This window comes from Cucurbita moschata, unplaced genomic scaffold (genome assembly GCF_002738365.1).
Source record: "Cucurbita moschata cultivar Rifu unplaced genomic scaffold, Cmos_1.0 Cmo_Scf00049, whole genome shotgun sequence".
Taxonomy (NCBI): Eukaryota; Viridiplantae; Streptophyta; class Magnoliopsida; order Cucurbitales; family Cucurbitaceae; genus Cucurbita; species Cucurbita moschata.
In genome coordinates, this window is record NW_019268565.1 from 322,402 (window position 1) to 344,691 (window position 22,290).

At 38.5% G+C, this 22,290-nt stretch overlaps 3 protein-coding genes across 6 annotated transcripts; 2 read left to right on the forward strand and 1 right to left on the reverse strand.

Annotated features, from left to right (window-relative positions):
• Positions 1–407: 407 nt before the first annotated feature.
• LOC111435564 (upstream activation factor subunit UAF30) lies at positions 408–3,123 on the forward strand. 2 transcript variants are annotated; one of them, XM_023072980.1, is made up of 3 exons: positions 408–559; positions 894–1,100; positions 2,792–3,123. In XM_023072980.1, the coding sequence occupies exons 2-3, from the start codon at positions 927–929 to the stop codon at positions 2,918–2,920; spliced, it is 303 nt and encodes a 100-aa protein (XP_022928748.1). In that variant the 5' UTR covers positions 408–559; positions 894–926; the 3' UTR covers positions 2,921–3,123. The 2 variants fall into 2 exon arrangements, with proteins under 2 accessions (XP_022928748.1, XP_022928749.1); XM_023072981.1 differs by having other exon boundaries at positions 410–536.
• Positions 3,124–3,737: 614 nt separating this feature from the next.
• Positions 3,738–11,056, reverse strand: LOC111435563 (farnesylcysteine lyase). The gene is made up of 5 exons (XM_023072979.1): positions 10,512–11,056; positions 10,253–10,426; positions 6,017–6,376; positions 5,732–5,907; positions 3,738–4,181 (listed from the first exon to the last, which is right to left on the reverse strand). The coding sequence occupies exons 1-5, from the start codon at positions 11,028–11,030 to the stop codon at positions 3,911–3,913; spliced, it is 1,500 nt and encodes a 499-aa protein (XP_022928747.1). The 5' UTR covers positions 11,031–11,056; the 3' UTR covers positions 3,738–3,910.
• Positions 11,057–14,457: 3,401 nt separating this feature from the next.
• LOC111435560 (carbon catabolite repressor protein 4 homolog 1-like) lies at positions 14,458–22,042 on the forward strand. 3 transcript variants are annotated; one of them, XM_023072975.1, is made up of 12 exons: positions 14,458–15,185; positions 17,589–18,342; positions 18,634–18,720; positions 18,855–18,938; positions 19,021–19,107; positions 19,227–19,313; positions 20,396–20,449; positions 20,534–20,625; positions 20,718–20,832; positions 20,955–21,102; positions 21,192–21,350; positions 21,729–22,042. In XM_023072975.1, the coding sequence occupies exons 1-11, from the start codon at positions 15,028–15,030 to the stop codon at positions 21,335–21,337; spliced, it is 1,812 nt and encodes a 603-aa protein (XP_022928743.1). In that variant the 5' UTR covers positions 14,458–15,027; the 3' UTR covers positions 21,338–21,350; positions 21,729–22,042. The 3 variants fall into 3 exon arrangements, with proteins under 3 accessions (XP_022928743.1, XP_022928744.1, XP_022928742.1); XM_023072976.1 differs by lacking the exon at positions 21,729–22,042 and adding an exon at positions 21,664–21,674; XM_023072974.1 differs by having other exon boundaries at positions 14,459–15,185; positions 21,734–22,042.
• Positions 22,043–22,290: the final 248 nt, after the last annotated feature.

Consider the following 22,290-nt stretch of genomic DNA (forward strand, 5'->3'; position numbering starts at 1 on the left):
CTATTTATTTAACATGAAAAAATGTCCCTCATTCCAAGTCTAAATGGTGAATCCTCTCCCACTTCAGGTCCTGCAGATAAAATAGACATCTCTAGAAGGTACATTATGACCACCTCTAATAGATTGGGAAGGAGTCCTGATAAAATTGAATATTAGGGTTGTAACAGCCCGTTCTTTGATATTTCGAATCATGGACAGTCACATATAGACCAAGATTATAGACTCCTTTTACAAAACAAGCTTTAAAATACAAAGGAAACGACCATACACGATGTAGCAATGATCCTATAGTCGTGTAGCTCTAATACGTTCCCGCTATCGACTTTATAGATCTTGTTGTTTGGTCCTTACAATTTTTTTTATAAAAGAAAATAAAAATCTTCATTTTTTCCAAATTACTTTTGGCATTTAAACAACTCAAAATCTATGCACTTGGCAAACAAATTCAAGGGCTCCAAGTTCTCCTTCCCCTTGGTGATCCGACCCTAATTCGCTTTAGCCGCTGTATTTCTGTCAATTCTTTCCAATTTCTAGAGGTTTTTCTTCTCCCTTTTCCCAGGTGCGAATTAAAGCTATCTATTCCATGAACTCGATTTCCTTGCTTCTTGATTTTTTCATTCTCTGAACTGGGTTTCTTGATTTGAACTCGCGGTACTTCATTTCTCTTGATTTCCCGAGAAATTTCGTGTTCTGTTTCACTCTCTGTGATTGAAAATCTATTGCACATAAGATGTTTGATAAAATTCCCTTGAACCGATGCTCAGATTTTGCTTAGGAGGTTTTGGTTATTGAATGAGCTTATCGCGCCTCAATTTGCAGGACTTTCTGTGTTTTTCATATTTCCAAAGCTTCGTTTCATCTTCCGAGTAAACAGTTTTTATGTGTTTTTCCAGTGGAGGTGGAAGCGAACTAGTTGTGCAGAAAAAATGTTGCCGCAACGGATGAAGACGGCCATTACAGATAACCCGAAGAAGCTTGCTAACTTGATTGATCTCGTAAACCTTCCTTCAACTCTCAGGGAGTTTGTGGGACAGTCCCAAATTTCTCGTCTGGGCTGTTTCAAGTATGTGTGGTCATATATCAAAACCAATAATCTTCAGGTTCTATTCTTTGTCTAATTTTTATGGCCTTTTTTTTTTATTATTAGTTTTAGATGCATTTTGATTATACTGCTATCAACCTATAACAGAGACTTCCCTTGTTAAATCTACTTTCAAAAATAGTTTTCATAGATTCTATATTGTATTCTGGTTGAAGTATGGCTTAAAATGGGCAAGAGGCTAAGGAACGAAACGAAAAGAGTAATCAAAGAGGAGAAGAAAGGTCATGAATCTGAATAATCAGGATGATAAAGAATATCTTGAAATGAAAGTTATGAGAACCTGATGGAGGGTCAAGATCCTTGGAACGTCCCTAGGTTTGAATAATCAAATACGTGACGGTCCTTGAAACGTTGCATCACGTATACCTTGAAACTAGATTATGAGAACCTGATGTACAGGACATAATCTAGGTTCTCAAGTATACGTGACAGTTCTTGGTCCTTGGAACGTCCCTAGGTTTGAATAATCAAATATGTGACAGTCCTTGGAACGTCACGCCACGTCATGTATACTTTGAAACTAGATTATGAGAACCTGATGTACATGACATAATCTAGGTTCTTAAGTATACGCACGTCACATATACTTTGAAACTGTATAGAAGAGCTACAAGATAACTCAAGTATTCGAGGTACTTGGAACGTTCCTAGATTTGAATATACACACTCGAGCCTAAACCATCTGAACAGTTCTCTACCTTCATCGTTTACCACTCACTGGATTTGTAACAAATCCCCCCAACAATTCACCCAAACAATATTAACTACTCCCGTGGGATTCTTATCAAAGAAGAGATCCCAAACGAATTGGCTTCTTCGAAAAAAACCTTGTTCGTTGGAAGATCTATCTCGTGCCTGGTACTGTATGGTTCCACTCTAGAAGAACTCCGAATCAATCTCTTGAAGCTCATCCTCTTAAAAGCCCCAAGGGCACCATATTCTAGGAGCTCAAACGATGTGATTGAATAAATCCTCCTTTATCTGTTGCAGGTCGAGGACTCCTTCTCCTTCCCCTTCTTCAAACTCCGATTCATATTGTTCAATCAGAGGGTCACAGAAGGAATGTGATCTTTGATTTATTACCCCAGGGAAGACATAACTAGGTCATAGGCAACATAGAGGAGCTCATAACCCACCACATGAACCCATCTTTCAAGCTTTACTGACTCGATGCTAATACCAACCAACAAAAATTTCGTCTTACTTTACCTATCAAGTTCTATTTAGGCCCACAAAGGACTCCATTAAGCATAAGGAAATAGTATTATAAACTGTAAATGAGTAAGATGGGTGATTTTTTCTCTCTCCCAACAAACATTCCTTCTGCTAACCTTTATCCATGCCTCTCAAAATAAGTCTGTTAAGCACATCCACGAGCACCCCAAAAGAGAATGATGCTTAGAATGATGCTTGATTTTACAAACGAGGAATACATCTCTATCGGTACAAGACCTTTTGGGAGAAACCAAAAGCAAAGCCGCAAAGCCGCGAGAGCTTATGCTCAAAGTGGACAATATCATACCATTGTGAAGAGTCGTGGTTCCTAACATTTGCATTACACGTTATTATTGTTCCATGGTCATGTATTATGATTTTGGGAAGCTAGAAGTACTTGAAACTTGAATGAAGTAGCACTTCTTTTTCTAAATGTTAAAAATATGTTTCTTGGTATGTATCTTTCTTGTCCAGGATCCAACCAACAAGAATGTGGTCATTTGTGATGAGAAGTTAAAGAGTATATTGCTAGGCAAGTCCAAGATTGAGCTAGCCGAACTTCCCGCGCTGATTAAATTACATTTTCCAAAGAACCCCAAGTGAGTTACGCTTGCAGTTTAACCTCTGCCACATCCAGAATGACCTCTTCAATGTTTAGCCTCAATTTTGTATGAATCTCCTTCTAGGTTTCTTTTATATATATGACTCTTCTTGTACCTCATGCCTTATGCTTTGTTATACGTTTTATGCTTTGTTATACGTTTTATTTTATCAAGTTGTAACAACTCAAGTCCACTGCTAGCAAATATTGTCCTCTTTGGATTTTTCCTTCTGGGCATCCCTTCAAAGTTTTAAAATGTGTCTACTAGAAAGATGTTTCTACACCCTTATAAGAAATGTTTCCTTCCTTACATAAGTTCTCGCACTTTGTTCTCAAGTAACCTAGAAGTTTTAGGAACTTTTATACAAATATGATGAATCTTGATTCAAAGCTCTTATCGTAAGAAAATGGAAGAGTCTATAAAGTGAATGATGTGAAAAATAATGAAATAACTTGATCTTTTAGGTTCCTACTTCACCTCGACAGTTATGTCACGATGTCCTTAAAGCCTATATGCGATGGATAGGCTCCTTTAACCATGAATTAACATAATTTCATTTCTTTCTAAAAGAAAAAGTAATGGTTAATTACACAAAAAAAATTCGTTTGTTTTACTGAATCGACCCTAAACCAATTCCCCTTTTATTTGGATGAAGCCTTTAAGAGGTTTAGGTCGGACCTGGGTTGTCTCCTGTTGAAATCAGCTTTTTTTCTTTTTTTTCTTTTTTTTTTTTTTTTTTTTTTTTTTTTTTTTTTTTTTTTTTTCTTACATACAAGCATCGCCTACAAATTCAAATGGACAGAATTTCTTCAGTATTGAACCAAATTAAGCGTATAATATCTTCACGGTCATATAAATTTTATTTGTTCAATACTTCTACAGGAAGGAAAAAAAGACAAGAGTTTAGGTTTATTTATCTTCACCATAACAAAAACCTGATAATGTACATGATGTTACAAGATATCACAATCTCAAACAGAGAAATGGGAATTCAAAGATCCACATGCAAAGTCGAAGCATCTCGATCAGAATTAAGGTTGAGATGTAACAAATCGGGGCCGACCTTTCCAAAAAATCTGGATAGAACGAGTCGTGCAATGTTCTCAGCTGCAACAGCACTGGTCTCCATGGTACTGGCTGCATTCTCAAAAGCATTCACATAGTACAAATGCCGACCATCCAAAATAAAAGGTGCGAATACTTCAGGAGCTTTGAAGTGGGGATATGCAGCCCAATCTATCCGAATGGTCTCCTTTCTTACACTAACAACCAACAAGTAATGTGAGAAGGCAATCACACATGATAGGAAGAAGAATGGTATGAAAATTTCTAGTCTAAACTACATATTTAGTTCGGAATTTCGGTTTTTAAGCTTTAAAAAGTGTCTAATAGGTCTAAAAACTATTAATTTGGATAGTTCTAAAATTTAACCTATTAGATACCAACTTAAAATTTTAAAACCTTATAATTTAACTAAATTTCCAATAAGAATAGACTTAAAATCTGGCTGGCTTTAGAGAAGAGCCTCCTTAGTGTACAGCTTACGGGAAAAGGTTAAAAGTTCCTCAAGGGCGGCTCTCTTCCACTAATAAGCTAACTCCATGTTCATTTCCGATTCCCAAAATGAGGCGTTTCTTCTTTCTACCATGTGCATAAGAATGAAAGATGGAACTTTGGTTGACATCTTTTATAACATTGTATCGGAAACATTGATGGCCCTCAAGCAATATAATATAAACTTCAAATCTCACAAATTTGAAGAGAAGCCTATTTTGTTACAAAATCTAAGAATATAGAGGGAGGAACATTATTGTTCGGTTGAATATCTTAACTTTCGAGCATAGCTCAGTCATTGAGACACTTATATTTTCAAGGTTAAAAGCTCAAATCTCCATATTCATGTTTGTTGAACTAGAAGAAAGGACGATGACTTTAATATTATATACCCAACTCTAAAAGATAGTCAAGAAGCTAAAATAATATACACATGTACGTGTTTGTATGCTTGTGTATGTATATATATACACAGACGTACATGCATACATACCATTCATGTATCTAATTAAAAAAATATTAAAAATGACATGCACACATATAATTCATGCTTCTAATCAACTAAATTGCATGTACTTTGAATTACATGGTCCATTGTGAGATCCCAAGTCGGTTGGAGAGAGGAACGAAACATTCTCTAAGGTACGGAAACCTCTCCCTAGCAGACCCATTTTAAAAGGGAAAGCCCAAAAAGGACAATATCTGCTAGCGGTGACCTTGGACTGTTACAAATGGTATGAGAGCCAGACACCAGGCGATGTGCCAGTGAAGAGGTTGAGCCCCGAAGGGGATGGACACGAGGCGGTGTGCCAGCAAGGGCGCTAGGCCCCGAATGGGGTGGATTGGGGGGTCCCACATCGATTGGAGAAGGTAAGAAGTGTCGGTGAGGACGCAACACTGGGTCCCGAAGGGGGGTGGATTGTAAGATCCCATATCGGTTAGAAAGGGAAACGAAACATTCTTTATAAGGGTGTAGAAACCCTTCCCTAGCAAATGCGTTTTAAAAACCTTGAAGAGAAGCCCGAAAGAGAAACCCCAAAGAGAACAATATCTACTAGCGGTGGCCTTGGACGGTTACATCCATGTTTTAGAAATCTAAGCATCTAGCTTATTATTTTGAAAGAATCAACCTACGCTAACCATATTTTCCCTAAACCACCACTCCAAAACTTGCGTAAAGTTTCTCGAAGATGATACGATAGCGCATGTAAAGGCTTGAATCAAAAACCATACAAAATTAACAGTCATTTAGATTTACCTGAAGATCTTATCCAGTAGGGTATCTTCCATTGGTTTACGAGAGAATATCTTGTAAGTCATATCGTTATCATCATGTTGCTTAAGAACAGAAATACTCGAAAATTGAACATCCTCAGTTTCTGTTGTACCCACCAACTTCGGAATTTTCGATGAAGCTTTCAAGCCGAAGTACCCCTTTGCGCATAAAAGAGAATCAAAAGAAACAAGACGTCAGAGAACTTAAAAAGAATGAATATAAACAATTGGAAACTATAGAACCATTCAAAGCCTCAAGTACACTCACAGGATTTAAGAGGCCCCTGACAAATGTTGTATGAGTATGCTGCAGTTCTCTCTTAGGAATTATAATCGGAGGTGTAAACTGAATGTTCTGTTCATCTAGAGGAGTAGCTACTACAGTAATTTCACAGGAATAACTGTTTCCCTTGTTAGATTTAACCTCATAATATTCACCTAGGTAAGAGATGGACTCGATTTCCTCTTGCAAATGTAATGTGCTATCTGAATGATTTATTAGTCTAGCAGCTATCTGCCAGTTACCACCTTCAACTGCCCACAACCCTCCGCCTGATCCTGCCAACGAAACTGCCCCAGCAAGTCCACTAATAGAGACACTTTGACCATAGTTAATTCTTGTGATAACCTGCACAGATCAACCAATAACATTTTTTCTAAAATCGCATAAATTGTTCCATCTAATGAAACAAAAAAGTGTACATCTCTAAAATGGAGGGGGCAAGGGCAAAAACGATCTCGAGTAACAAGCCTACATCGTTTAAAAGTTAAACCACGGTTCGAGTTTTATACCATTAGGTACTTGATTAAGAAATATAGTAAGCTGAGATCCAAGAAAATATTATAATTAAAATTAAAAATTGGCAAAAAAATAATACAATACTTGAGAATGGGCTAGGACTCAGAAATTATCAACTTCATAACCACTTGCTCTATAAGAACAAAATATATGTATATGTATTTCCACATTCTGCACCTCTAAATTTAATGATATTTGAGCTTGAATTGGTAAACAAGAAATCAACATAATTTTTACGTTTTAAGCAGTCTCAAGATGGTAAACTTTAAGAAACAAATACAGAGATGGAATAATTCTTTCCAGCGAGCCATGTTCATCAATGCTTCTAACTTGATTTGTGTGACATGTGAATAACTAGTTACATGGAACAAAATAAATGATAGAAGTATTTGTACTCTACATCAAAGGTTGAATGAACAATGAAAGTATTTGGTATCAACAATGCCAAGTTTTGAAATTGACAAAAACCTACGAATAAATATATTCTTAGATATACTCGATATTCTATCAAAAGTGATGTGATCATATTACTACTGACACCATAATAGCTTGGTGCTTTTTCTAACCTTGAGTAACTTTGAGATGGCTTTTGGGAAAATGCTTATAAGTAAGCACTTCTTCTCTAAGCACTAGTAAGAGAACATGAATAGTATGTTTAGGAGTGATTTTGAAATGGTTAAAATCACTTCTTTACGTTCAAAATCATTCTGAAACCTACTTTTAATCATGTTAACTCGGTTTAATGCTTGGTTTTACATTTTTAAATGTCATTTTCATGCTATCAAAATTAAATTTGAATGATTGAAGACATGTTTTGAAATTATTTTAAACATTTCAAAACTGATTATAATTTTAAAATCACTACTAAACATGCCCCCAATTAAGTGACTCCAAATAAAAGAACTTCAAAAGTACACTTACGTTTAGAATCTCAAAGTCACTTTTGATCACCAAATCAAACACCATGAAAATTTGAAAATGGGCTTGCCTCCTCATTCCCTTTTACCTCTCTTTTACCTCTGCCATGATAGTTTCCCGATCGGAGATCCATGGATCACAGACAGTATCTCCGTTCTAAAAGGTTCCATCCAAAAACCAGTTAGAGGTTCCCCACTCTTCTTTGATCCGTTTTAGGGCCGCCCATTATATTGGTCTCACAATTCCATTACCTATAGGAACTTCTTTGTTTTCGCTTTCACTCCTCAATGGACTCCTAACGTATATGAAGGAGTGTGGTTCATTCGCGAAAAAGGGAGACCACCTTCTAAGCCTAAGTATTCCTCTTTCTTTTGAAAAGCACTTGTATCTTTCCAAAGGTGCATTGACCCTGTCAAAGTGATGCGCCAACGTATGCGTTGAGTCAAAACTCGGTTTCAATCCTAATTCAACATTACGGAACCTGAATTTGAGAATCCGGTGCGGAAGAGACTAGAGGGAACTCAAAGCCCTATCCGTACCCGATCTCGGTCTCGGAGCGGTCAAAAGAGTCGGAGGGGGAGCTGCCACTAGTTCTCACCCCCAACAAACACTAGTACGGTCAGCACGACAACCTCGGAATCAGTCATACTTTGCCTTACTAGGTTAGAGAAGATAATGGGAAGACTCATCTAAGAAGTAGAAACCATATCCACCGGCATGTCTGCAATGCGTTCGGCATTCCTCCAATCCCAAGTTGCTCCTTCGTTTTCCTACAATCCTACGAACAATAGTTCTCCCATATCCGAGAAATCCACATCCCCTCCCAACAATTCATTCTCAAAATCCATATGCCAGTACCAATACCTATATTATAGATGGATCACGATGCAGAAACTGAGTGAGGCCCGAAACGAAATTGGAATCTTGGCCCCTCTTTCGAAATACGCTACTCCATGAGCCCCGTAAAGAAAGGAGTACTTTCCTTGCAAGAGCTGATACTAATTCATAATAAAATATATAATATGGGGAAAGCCTCTTTCTTTTTCTTTCTTTCTCCGATTTCATTTTCCTGATGAGGGGTAATAAGAATTGTGGGTAATAAGCTTTGTGGGTTATAAGGATTTGTGGGTAATAAACAATGTGTATTACACAGCAAACAGTCGATTAGCACACCTGGTAATAAGAATTGTGGGTAATAAGGTTTTGTGGGTAATAGGCTATGTATATTACACAGAAAATTGCATAATCCGCCACTCGAAAAACACCGAAGGTGGGTTATAAGGTTTTGTGGGTAATATGCTATGTATATTACACAAAAATGCAATAATCCGCCACACCAAAAAGAGTATCCGCCACACGCCAAATACCGATTGTATAAACCCCTATCCTAAAGCGAGATTCATTCAGTGCTATTTCACCCGATCCCGTCTCCCGAAGGTCTGTCAAGAGGAATACAAAGACCTAAGGGAGCCCACTCCAACGGATTATGTCGGTGGAATATCACCCGTTATCTTCTCATTCTCATCCTTGGTTAAGACAGTATAACTCTTCCGGCAAAAATTATAGCGCCTGTTCATTTTTTCCAGGTGTCTCAACCATGTGGTGATCCAGTCTCCTCCAGCATTTGATCAGAGTATGGAACTGCGGTTCCAATTACCTTATCTAGAGAACGGCGTAAATAGAGGTCACCACCGGTCTATCTTTCAGTGTTCCACTGGTCTATCTTTCAGTGTTTCGTCTATCGTGGGATTATTTCATTAAGTTGATATTTCATTAAGTTGATATAACTAATGCGCCACTTCCCATGAAACTGGACCACAAGATTATTTGATAGTAGAGAAAGAGAGATAGTAGTCGAGTACTTGTGTTAGGTTGTACTCGTAAAGTGTAGGATTTATTGTATAGTGTTGTGTTACTAAACGTCATACCGCAGGTGCCCCACTCCCCAAGCATGATCCTGTCTCGGATGGGGAGGAAACCATCGGAGTCAGAAATATAGGAAGGTGTTAAGGAGTAAGGCATTCTTTGTTCCGAGTTTGTGTAAGTGTGTGTGATGAGTAAGTTGAGTAGTCGCAATTATTTATTGGTTGGTGTTTTAAAAGGACAATATGTGGAGAAAGTGGTCCTTTTTAGAATTTCGTAGTATTTTGAGTTGTTTAAGAAGAGTAGTACACTAAAAGTGGTACTTTTTATTGTAAGCAAATCTGAGCTATGTTATACTATACTAGAACTATATCACCATGGTGACAAATACTAAATCTCTAATCAAAACCAAGTTAGTAGGGAATAAAAGGATTGTCCAAGTAATTCATCCATAGAAACAGATTGTCGGAGGTTTTGACTTCAAAAGTTTGTGGATCAGAATTTGCCATGAAACAGTTCTATCTATCTTTACGGTATGCCAGATCTAGATCTCAAAAACATGACATCTTTAAAACAGTTCTACCTCCTACCCCTGATTTTGATTTGGGGCATTCATACAAAGTCTTGGAGATACGTACAGTTTCATCTCCTAGCCTTTTAAACAGCCGATCTTTCTTTCCAAATCTAAATAAAATCAACAAACTTCCTCTGTTTCAATTCAAATCTCACTCAGAAATTTCAGAAACTCACACCAACAGATAACAGCTTTAACACGTTTGATAATCCCTGTCTGTCTTTTTCACATTCAGGGATGTAACTTACATCCAGCAAAACAAAGAAACCTCCCCAATCTCAAAAAGCAACAAATCACCATAAATAATGAACGAAAAGAATGAAAAAGAAACGAAAGTCAAGAGTTCTTACAGTGACAAGCTCTTGTATTAGCAAGCGAGACAACCGAGCATCAATTAATTCCTCATACAAAGTTCGAGTGGTGAGATTGTACAAACCAGACCAATTGAGCATATCATTTACAGTCTCGAAGGCAGGCCTAGATTCAAAGCCTTCGTAGTACTTCGAGAATTTTTCCACAGCACTCTGCATCATCAATTCACCAAGAATAGAATCAACGCTAAGGCGTTTTAGAGAACCAGATCAAATCAACGAAGAAAATGATAAAAACCTCGACAAATTTCTCCATTCTGAGAAGCGAGAAGCCATATCGGATGAACATGACGACCTGATTCCATAGCTCCACGATCTTATCCAGATAAGAAAACTTGGAGGTGAGGCCGCTCTTGAGGGTTCTGAAGACGAACTTACGGCCGTCCCAAATGCCGAGAGAGAACGAATCGGAAGAGGAGGGTTTCTTGACGGTAAGATTGAGTAGCTTAGTGAATCTCAAAGCATGAAGATTCTTGGGATGCAAAATGGACGCTCCGGCCTCGAATGTATCTCCGGCGACGTTGACAGTGGCCATCCGACCGCCGACGATGTTGTGGCGCTCGAATATCCGAATGTTGAAATCGACAGAGGCGTTGTACGAAGGAGCATATTGCCGGAGAAAGTGAGCCACGGAGGAGCCGCCGATACCACTGCCAATAATACATACAGTGGGCGGCGGCTGTTGTGCAATCGCCGGAGGGACACTGAGGAAGAAGAGGAACAGAGGTACAATGATTGACCAACGCACCATCATCATTTTTCCTGTGGGGGGAGCTGTAAGAAAGCACTTCCGATGAAATTTATAACAATTTTTTGTTGGGATTTTTAAAAATATTTTTCAATAAAAATTAAAATTAAAAAAAAAAAAAAGTCAAATTAGATATTGGTAATTTATTTTTAATTTATTTACGTTTGACTTTTAGATTGAAAATATATGTCTAAGTCAACTAAGCTATGCTCGGGTTCTTACTCTAACATAAGATATAAGTTGACTTATAAAATACGTGATTGGTTATGAAGTATTGCAATGTAATAATTTAGGACGTAACAATTAAGTTACCTAATGTAAAACTTACGAAAAACGTTGTCGAGAGCCTACATTGCACTATTGAGGGAGCCGAGAAGAGCACTTCGTAGGGAGACCATAGAGAAACCAAATCAATACCTATTAGATTAACCCTAGTGTTCGAGATTAAAGGAGGGCAGCCCTGTCTTCTATGCAAACTCCATAAAGACATAGACGGACCAATGAGATGAGTAACCAACTGACGAAGTGTACCTATCCCAAGTAATCTCGAGAGGTGAAGTACACCTCTAAATCTGGAGCGACAAGGTTCAAACGCATGAAGAAGTCTGATACGGCTAGATTGACAAAGAACATTGAATTGACAGATCATAAAAGTAGGTTACTTACCGAGTATTTTTTATACTTATTCTTGTTATTCTTTGCTTTCTAGATGGCTTGTGAGGTAGCAGTCGTTGGTGGAAGCATTTAGGAGTCGTGAAGCTGTAGGGGACCCTTAGGTCTCTAACGTCTATAAAGTTTACTTGTTCTCTCTCGTCATCCTCATTTTAAAACGGAATAAGTTTTGTTAAAATTTTCACTATTGAGTCGATACATGACAGTTCGTGATTCGAAACCTCGAAAACTAGGTGGTTACATAAGCTCTTGTCGAGCACGTGCATCTTGTGTGATTGTATCTTGAGTATACATCCACAAAAGTAAGCAACTCATGCCCAGCTGTGGCATCAACCAATCGATTGATCCAAGGTAATAGATGCACGTGTATTGCTTCCCGTTAAGCTTATTTACGAGGACAACGTTAGAGAGTCATTCCTGAAATTGTGACTCTCGTATGCGTCCATCGTATGCCTCTTTTGTAGACCTGGTTTGGAACTGGGGTCAACGTTCAAGCCGTGGATCGCCACCATAGGTTTGATTACAGCTTTGTCCTCGTGAGTCACAAGAAGAACACGAACTCGAGTGTCTTGGTCACATGGATGCTTCCTTCTCTCAGTGCTGATTAAGGGAATCATAAGGTTTCTTAGGTTGTTGTGATCGTCTGTGCTTGACCTTAAAGAATTCAATGAGAAGGTTTGGAATAGGCACTTGGGTTGTACACACGTCAAAAGCTAAAGGTTATTCTAAGTCGTTCTGGTTAAGGCATTCTACATTTTACTGAAATAGTCCCTAATCGGGGCTTCGAAGATGGTACAAATATCTTTTTGGCGCATATTGTCGTCAAGCGGATGGTTGCAACAATGATTACCTCAACCTTTTCAACCTTTTGTGATATTTAAGGTAAATACAGTATGTCATGTCATGATCGTGAACTTCATGGAACTTCTAGTACTTTTTTCAATCATGCTTTTGGAGCTCAGCCATTATGTTAGTCAAGTGTTCGTTGTGGGTTGTTTTATCCTCGACGAGAATGTGGATAATGGATTCGTAGTTGTGCAAAATTGTTCCTAAAATTCCCTCAGTCGGTGGTCTAACGCCCTCCCTTTTCCCTTTCGTGAAGGTTGAGGGTCACAATTATTATCACTTTCGTTGGCCTCCCTTAGTTCATTCATTGAAATTAGTCCTAACAATCATGAGTCTAACTGCCTCGCATAGTTTCCCTTCCCTTTCTTGAGTCGTGGGGGATGGAGTTGTTAGTAAGGCTCGATCCATTATGTGTCATACCCTCCTTGCTTCCCATGAACTCATGCATTGCAGCTTGGAATGCGATCATGTGATGTCCCATATTGGTTGGGGAGGAGAACAAAAGACCCTTTATAAGGGTGTGGAAACCTTCCCCAAGCAGACGTGCTTTAAAGCCTTGAGGAGAAGCCCGAAAAGAAAATCCCAGAGAGAACAATATCTGCTTGCAGCGAATCTGGGTCGTTACAAATGGTATCAAAGTCAAACACTGGACGATGTGCCAGCCTTCTCACTGTTCCCCAAAGGGGGGTAGACACGAGGCGGTGTGCCAGTAAGGACGCTGGCCCCAAAGGGGGTGGATTTGATGGTGGTCCCTCGTCAATTGGAGAAAGAAGCAAGTGCCAACGAGGACGCTGGGCCCCGAAAGGGGGTGGATTGTGATGTCCCACATTGGTTAGGGAGGAGAACAAAAGACCCTTTACACGGGTGTGAAAACCTTTCCCTAGCAGACGCGTTTTAAAGCCTTGAGAGAAAGCTCGAAAGGGAAACCCCAAAGAGGATAATATCTGCTAACGGTGGATTTGGGTCGTTACAAGCCATCATCTATGCCATGAAAGAGGGCTTCCTATTCGTAGTAGAGTCTTCCTTAGCCCGTTTGAGTTCCTATTTGTGGGTTGAGGGGATCCTAGTTCTCAACATCCTGCAATGGTGAGAGTTCATCTTTTCTAGATAGGTGATGTCTTTGAGCCATGTATGATATCAGTAACTCGATGTAATGAAGAAAATACACGTTGGTGCTTGATTCCAATCAAGCAAGTGAGTTAGTTTTTATGGTTGAGTTGACCTGCAAAACAGAAACCTCACACCAATGAGTATTTTACCTAACACGCTTCAAGATTTAGTTCAGTACCGAAACTAAAATGGTGCGAAGTCGAGCACAATTAAATTGCATAACACGCTTGTCAGATCCCTCATATGAGCTAGTTACAATAGATGAGTGATTTCCCAGTTGTACATTTTGATCGTATACTTTGTTAAAATGACCATTTTAGCCCTTTCATTTTTATCCGTTTTCTTATTAAAATATTAACTAGTCATGTCCTATAGTACATTTTGGTGCATTTTAGCCCTTGCAGGTGTAGACACGATTTTGGTGAACGGTCATACACCCTTATACTGACCCAATATGGAATGGTAAACACCTATCTAGAATGAAAGCATGTAAAAGGGGTTTGGAACAGACATGCAACCATGGACAATAGATATCTGTCATGCGGCTATTGACAACACGCCTTGGACATGCATGACTGTGACATTCTCCACCACTCAATTGGTTGACGTCCATATCAACCAGCCCAAACAAGCAAGACTAGGACATCTGTCATGCGGCCATAAGCAACATGTTTTGGACAAGCATGAGCGATCTCGTGACATGACAATAGTATTCACTAAATTCTTTTAAACCATTAAACCAACATTGTTGCCTCTAATAAGCCGACCTAGTCAATAAATCAAAAACTCATCTCTTAAACTCTATACCCTCCTGAAATCTGGGCTTATTTTTGGCAATTTTCCCTGTAAATGGGAGATCTGTTAAAAGAGAGGCAAAGCAGAAGAAATTGAAGAAAAACTGTGAAATCCAATTGTAAAGAGCTGGAAAAAGGGGAAAAAGATCAATTTTTTTTTGGCGATTTTCCTCTCTCTCAATCAACATATGAACCTGAATTTTAATTTTACTTCTACTTCCTCCGTGAAACCCTAAAAATCGATACATTTCCCCAATTTTCTCTACTATTTATCCTTACCCTTTAATTTCCAGCACACAATTTGGTCTTCAATCGTCACCAATCCAATCCAACTTCCTAAAGTTTCACTCGATTTCCTTTCGAGGTTTGGAATTCGGATGTTGTTTCGCGATTTGCAACCTGGGCTGCCTGTAAGTTTCTTTAATTCGGTGATTAAGGGGTTTGATTTTGCCTCCCGAAGCTGGCGAGTATTCGTGTGAAGAAGTATTAATGGCAGATTCGCCAAGTGTCTGCCTCTTTATCTCTGTATTTGATCAATTGGTGTATAGGGTTATTCTGTTGCGACGTGTGATTAACCATAAAGTATGCTGATCGTGCTACGAGTGCACCTTCCTTCTGATATCCCCATTGTAGGTTGCGAACTCACGCCCTACGTGCTCCTCCGCCGTCCGGATACCACCGTCACTACTGATGATGTGCCGGAATCGGCTCCGATCGATGGCTATTTTCTCAAGTATAAATGGTAAGCCCCATTCGACATCATTTTTTTTAAGGTTTTTACTTTTGGGTTTGCCTTTGGTATGCTGGGAGGCTGGTTTGCTGCGGCGTTAGGTCACACGATCGAGGTTTCAGCTTGGTGCTGCCCAAGAGTTTTCTTATATTTGTCCATAGCATATTTGGTAGGTTGCATGCTTTGTCACGACTGGGTTTCGAGTGTTTTGACTTGTGCTATGCCCATGTTATCATTCATAATCAAACGACGTTTTATAAATTAAGGTTGAATACTTCTTGCAAGCTTGAAAATCATATGGGAATGCTTCAATACTAAAAACATTCTTGATTAACATGGGACTATGAAGCTCGTTAATAGGTAAACTAGGATCTCTGTGACAGCTTATGTCTTGGTAGGCTCCAAAAGCTTATGATAATTTCTAATGAAGAGCATTGAAGCTTAAAAAGATTCAGATTGTATATCTTCTTCGTATTAATATTGATCAGATGCTAAGATTGGTATTGAGATTGTGTTATGCTGTGTTCTTGGTATGAAGGTTAAAGTGGTCCTTTATATAGGAAAAATGTGGGGCATTTCATTTTCCTCACAGATAAGGATTTGAGTTATATGATGAGGGACCTTTGATTGAACATTTGTGGTATCCTCAAAGATGAAGAGCATGACACTCGTACGGTACGTTGAGGTGTCTTCAGTAGAGGATTAAGGGGGCTTAAGTTGGGTTAGTGGAGAGCAACATGTACTGGTTATGGGGCTTTAGATTGGTGTTGTTCTTTCACTTTTACTTTCCTAAAAATAGTGTTGCTCCTAACCAAGTGCTCATAGAAACTAGGCAATTGAGAGATTGGACAAGTACGAAGATTGGAGCTTCTTGGACAAGTGATTCGGAAAAAAATGTTTGGCTTCGAATGAAGATTTATTGTGTTCTTTCCTACCAATCATGCTGCTATAAAAATAAAATAATAATAATAATAAAAACCCTTGGTAGGATCCTCAATTCTTGAGGACTTGGGCCGAACAATCCTTTTCTACCTTTCTGTTTGTGGTTTTTTGTGGATGTTCTAAGTAATGTTTTTGAGAGGAGCATACGAAAACACTACCCAACATAAGCGTATACAAAACCATGTTTTTATTGAGATAAAGGGCAATCCATGTTTGTTTATGCACACGTCTCTTCCAGGATTGGTAATGGCAGCAACACTGGTTTTTGGTCTGACTTATGGATTGGGGATGAAATCAAATTTCCTTCATTATTTGCCATCACACAGAAGGGTAAAGGCTCTGTTGCTGTTATATAGAATTCCTCCTCGGAATCCTGGATCTTTTATCCCTGGAGAAAATTAAAAGACGAGGAAATCAAGGAATGGGCCAACCTCACCCTCTCTTGCTACTGTTCACATCAATGATTCTACTGACATTTTGAGCTGGAATTTTGAGAAAAACAGAGCTTTCTCACCCAAGTCCCTATCCCGTACGTTGTTCTCAAAGGGTGATCTGGGCTGCAAACATCTAAGTAAAATTCTTTATTTGGGAGTTAAGCGACGCTTGCCTCAACACACAGGATAAGCTACAGAAGCAATCTCCTTGGTCTCTATCTCATCAAAGTGCTGTATCATGTGCAATCAGTAGAGGAAACACAAGTACATCTGTTTTTTTATTGGTGCAAGCAAGCTAGATTCTTCTGGGAGTTCCTATTTGGTGAATTTGGTTGGCAGACTGCCCTCCCTGTCCACACTAGGGACGTTCTTTGGTCTACATGGCTTGCGCGAAACTTGTATTTTAACAGATAAGGAACAAGGCTATAGAGACTTTCTTACCTCCAGTACCTTTTTATCTCTTGGTGTAAATTGAGCTTTGCTTTTATGTAATTATAGTCTTACTAATCTCATGACCAATTGGAGAAGTTTGTTATAATACATTGCACCCTTTTGTAATTCCATCTCTTCTATTTGCAGTTTCCTATATATATATATATATACATACACACACATATACATATATAAATGATAAATACAAGAAGCCAGAGGATTCCTTTTTCTCTGATTCTGTTTCATGTATTTTTCTTTCTAGTTCTTGTATAAATAGGGAAAAACGTCTGGTGATGGGTACCAACTGTGAACATAGTAAGCTTTGATTTATATGTGTATATGTACATATATTTAAGAAATAAAACGTTGATTTGTGAGAAAAGATTTGCTTACTGATGGGCTCCCATTACAAAATGAATTTGTTGTTTGTTTATCCTTAATTTTTCTCCAATTAAATTTCTTATTGAAGAAGGGATTGAATTCAATAGACTATCCTTTCTTCAGTATGTACGTTATTTGTTTTTTGTTTTTTGTCGTTTCCTATTGAAAGAAGTTATCTGTTTCTGACATATTCACTAATCATGTTCTGCAATATTTTCTGTTGCAGGTACCGTGTACAAAGTGATCGAAACGTAGCCGTATGTAGTGTACATTCTTCTGTGCAAGCAACCTTGCAATGCATAGGCTGTGTTAAGGCAAAAATACCTGTTGCTAAAAGTTATCACTGCTCAACTAAATGTTTTGCGGATGCATGGCAGCATCACCGTGTGCTGCATGATCGTGCTACTACTGCTGTGAATGATACTGTAACTGAGGATGATGAGTTATTTGGACGCTACAATAACCCAGGTTCTGGAGTGATCAGTGCTACCTTCTCTGGTGCAGTATCAAGTACTAGCTTGACCAACGGTCCGACTCCTTTTTATCCTTCATCCACTACACAAAGGAGTGGTGGTGAGACTTGGTTTGAAGTTGGACGATCTAAAACATACACACCATCAGCTGAAGATATTGGCCATGTCCTCAAGTTTGAGTGTGTTGTGATAGATGCAGAGACAAAATTGCCCTCTGGACCAGTCAACTCTTTACTAACTTCCCGTGTGATTCCAGCTCCATCCCCTAGTCCACGCTGTTTAGTCCCTGTTAGTGGTGTTGATGTGATTGGGAATTTGGACTCCAATGGCCGTGCTTCATCTTCTGGTTCTTTCACAGTGCTCTCATACAACATTCTTGCTGATGTGTATGCGACAAGTGAATCATACAGCTATTGTCCTTCATGGGCTCTTTCCTGGGCATACCGCAGACAGAATTTGTTACGAGAAATAGTTGGCTATCATGCTGATATTGTTTGTCTTCAGGAGGTATGATGGGACATACGTGGTGCGTTTTTCCAAAACCATGTGGATTTTGTTTACTGGCACTCAAAAGACAACTCTCTCATGTTGTGTTGGAATGCAAAATCTATTGTTTCTTAAAAGAAACCATTGAGATAAATTCCTATGTCTTCATCCCTTTTTGTGGTGTATCACTTTCACGGTTTACTTCATGGAACTTGTTAGAATCACCTCCGTCTTTAAGAATTAATGAGCCGTGATTTGATGGGATTACGTGAATGCTATCGATGCTAAAATATGTAAATATTTTTTATACAGGTTCAAAGCAATCATTTTGAGGCATTTTTTGCACCCGAACTTGACAAACATGGCTATCAAGCTCTGTACAAAAGAAAAACAAATGAGGTTTCTGTGTCCTTGTTCTTTTATTACCTTTAGCTTCCTACTTTTTCTCATTTGGCTTCTGTTTTTTGGGCACGATCTGTCTTCTTTTTCCTTTTCTGTTCGGTCCTCTCACGATCCTTATTGTTGTCTTTTAGGTTTATAGCGGAAACACACAAACAATTGATGGTTGTGCAACATTTTTCCGTAGAGACAGATTTGCGCATGTCAAGAAATATGAGGTTTTGAAAACTTTTTCTAACTGCATGGTTTCCAATTTTTATGTTTATTTTATATCTAAGAGAGCTTTATGCTTACGTTCAGGTTGAGTTTAATAAGGCTGCCCAGTCGTTGACCGATGCTCAAATTCCCACTGCACAAAAGAAGAGTACTTTAACCCGATTAGCTAAGGTATAGACTGCGTGTTCCTAGGTTGATCAATGAATTAAATTTGTGATTCTCGTTTTACTTTTCTCGTGTACTTTGTTTTTGTTCTAGCTATAATCAGCTTAACTACATTATATGCCTAGGACAATGTTGCACTGATAGTCGTTCTTGAAGCAAAATTTGGTAATCAGGGAGCTGATAATCTGGGGAAAAGGCAGCTTCTCTGTGTGGTAAGATATATTTTTGCCTTTTATTCATCGATCTTTACAACGGGTGATGATTGAAGAAGTGTATACCTTATGGGAAAAAAACACTTCATTAATTGATTTTGTTGCTAAAATTCGTTTTCTGTTCGTTTGCTGTCCACCAACTGGAGCCCCTTCCCAAAGTCCTTTGATATTTGTTTGGCCTCCAATGGTATACAACTTCTTGGTATGGTGGTTCAGAAGCCCTGAAAATTCTTTTGTAATTATAGCATTCTCGTGATCATTAATGATGGGAAGGTGTTTCCTTTGTCGTCCCCTTTGTAGCCTTCGCATGATTCTCGGTGGTTCAGAAGCCACAAAATTATTATGAGGTTGAAGAAACCATTTACTTATTTCCAATGATCTAGTGACATATATCAAAATATTTGAAAAACATCATTATTTTTTTCAAAGTAAATATGTAGATAGTAAAAATTCGAACACTTCAGTTCAAGTGTCCATTTTATTGTTGAAAAAAAAAACACCCGGACACACCTCAGTGGCGTCGCTTTGAAATAGCAAGGCTTCCTAAATGGTCTTTTTCATGTAAGCTTAAAACAATGTTTGACTGATGTCTAAGAAATGTCGGAATTCCGTTCGATTTGTTCAAGTTCAACTACCATTGAACTCATGCCTACTTATCAATATGAGTGTTCGATATAAATTGCCTAACTTGAAGTGTCCTAGCTTCTCCTTTTGGTTCTTGGCAGCCATCCCTTCAGAAAGCAGAGGTCGGTCCTTTAGGTACAACTGGTTAGATAGCTTTCTTTCTGATGTACATGACTTGTAAAGAACGATACGATCCTCAATTATGAAGAAAAAACCATTATTATATCCCTGGATAGTCTCATTTTAGGCTACCTAGATTTTGTGATTCTCTTCTGTGGCTTATTTTTATCCTTTTCCTGTTATACTAACCAAATAATTTGGAGAGTACTTATTACTGGTTGCTTATTTCTTATAGAGGTTTATAATCTTTTAGCTTTGATTAACTGATAAAATCATGCCACTGTTCGACACTCTTGCAAACAGAATTTGACCATTTTTTGGTGGAATCTTCTGTTCAGGCCAATACTCATGTTAATGACCATCAGGATTTAAAAGATGTCAAGCTGTGGCAGGTGCGTCCCCGCGTCCCCGACCCACCAAAAAAAATATGAGAAAGATTTAGAAAGTTCTTGCTCTAAATATTTATTGGAAATCAGGTGTCTACTCTGTTAAAAGGACTGGAGAAAATAGCTGTGAGTGCTGACATTCCAATGTTAGTATGTGGGGATTTCAATTCTGTTCCTGGAAGGTTTGTCTTCAGCACTGAAGCTCTAAGAACGCTGACGTTCTCTTTTTTGATCGTTTTTCACTGCTCAATTTTACTACCGAAATATGTTACAGCGCCCCGCATTCGCTTCTTGCATTGGGGAAGGTAGAACCATCACATCCAGATCTGGCAGTCGATCCTCTCAATTTATTTCGTCCACCCAGCAAGCTGATTCATAAGCTTCAACTGGTACTATTATTCTCCTCCCCTCTCCCTCCCTCCCTCCCTCTCTTTTTATTTATTTAGTTACTTTTAGATAATTTAAATAGGATAGAACAAGTAAAAGCTAACTTGGGGCTGCATTTACACAGGTTAGTGCTTATTCATCCTTCGCAAGAATGGGTTCTGGTATTGGATCAGAGAAGCAAAGGAAGAGACTTGACCCAACAACAAATGAACCCTTGTTTACAAATTGTACTAGAGATTTCATTGGCACCTTAGACTACATATTTTATACTGGTAAGCTTTTAGACACCTTTTTTTTACTGATACATCATTAAAAACAATCTCCATTTATTTCTTCATTTCTCTTTCCTTTTTGTTTACAGTGGACTCCTTAACCGTCGAGTCTTTATTAGAGCTCCTGGACGAGGAAAGCATGAGGAAGAACACGGCACTTCCCTCGCCGGAGTGGTCTTCTGATCATGTGGCCCTGCTCGCTCAGTTCTGCTGCAAGCCTCGAATCAGACGCTGAGACTTCGATGCAGGTAACTCCATATTTCTCCATATTCAAATGTTTACTTCTTTTCTTCACTTAGAGTAGTTCCCTATTGAGCTAATTTGAGGGTTCTAGTTGTGTCCTGTGGATGGCTTTTGTCTGCTAATTGTGGAAGTAGTACTTGTTGTTTAAGCTTTGTACAAACTTTGCATTAGTTATGAGCATGAACTGAGCTGATTTCCTAATCATAGAGAAATAAGATTGTATATCGAAAAACGTGGCGATTAACACAAAACACTAGACAGATGCAATGAAAATTCCCATCCAAACCTCTGCTTTTAGTTACTTGGTTCATGAATAAGATGTGGAGATTGTGATGAACAGTATTTATGAAACGAGATTATAATGGTTTGTGTGGTAATTGTTGTATAGATGTGGAGACATTCATTCAAGATATGCAATGAAATAATGTTGGATACCGATGTAACTGTTGTTGCAAAGGAGGGATAAGATTTGGGCAGCATGCTGTTTCTTTCCTATTTTGATTTTTTTTTTTCATTGAGGAAGGAAATTTGGTAACTCCCAACAAATCTTTGCCTCTGATGTGTAATGGCTCAATATCAAAATCTGAAGCCATCATTCTCTCCTCTTTCTTCATGTATTTATTTTTCTCCCACGATGTGTATGATGATGATGATGATGGTCTTTCAATCTATATACACCATTTTTCCTTTCCTTTTATTTTGTTTTCATCTCACACGCCTGTGTTCTTGTGCTTGGAAATGGGAACTCAATTTTAAAGTATGGTTCTTACATTTCTTAAATGTTAAGTCTTGGGCTACATTTTTTTTTTCTTCAGTTTGGATTGGGTTGATACGTTTTTTTTCTTCCGTTTGGATTGGGTTGATCTTTCGTAAAATCGTATACTTAGATTGGTGTGTGGGCTAGACATTTTTTTTTTGGTAGGGATCTAAATTACTACTCTACCC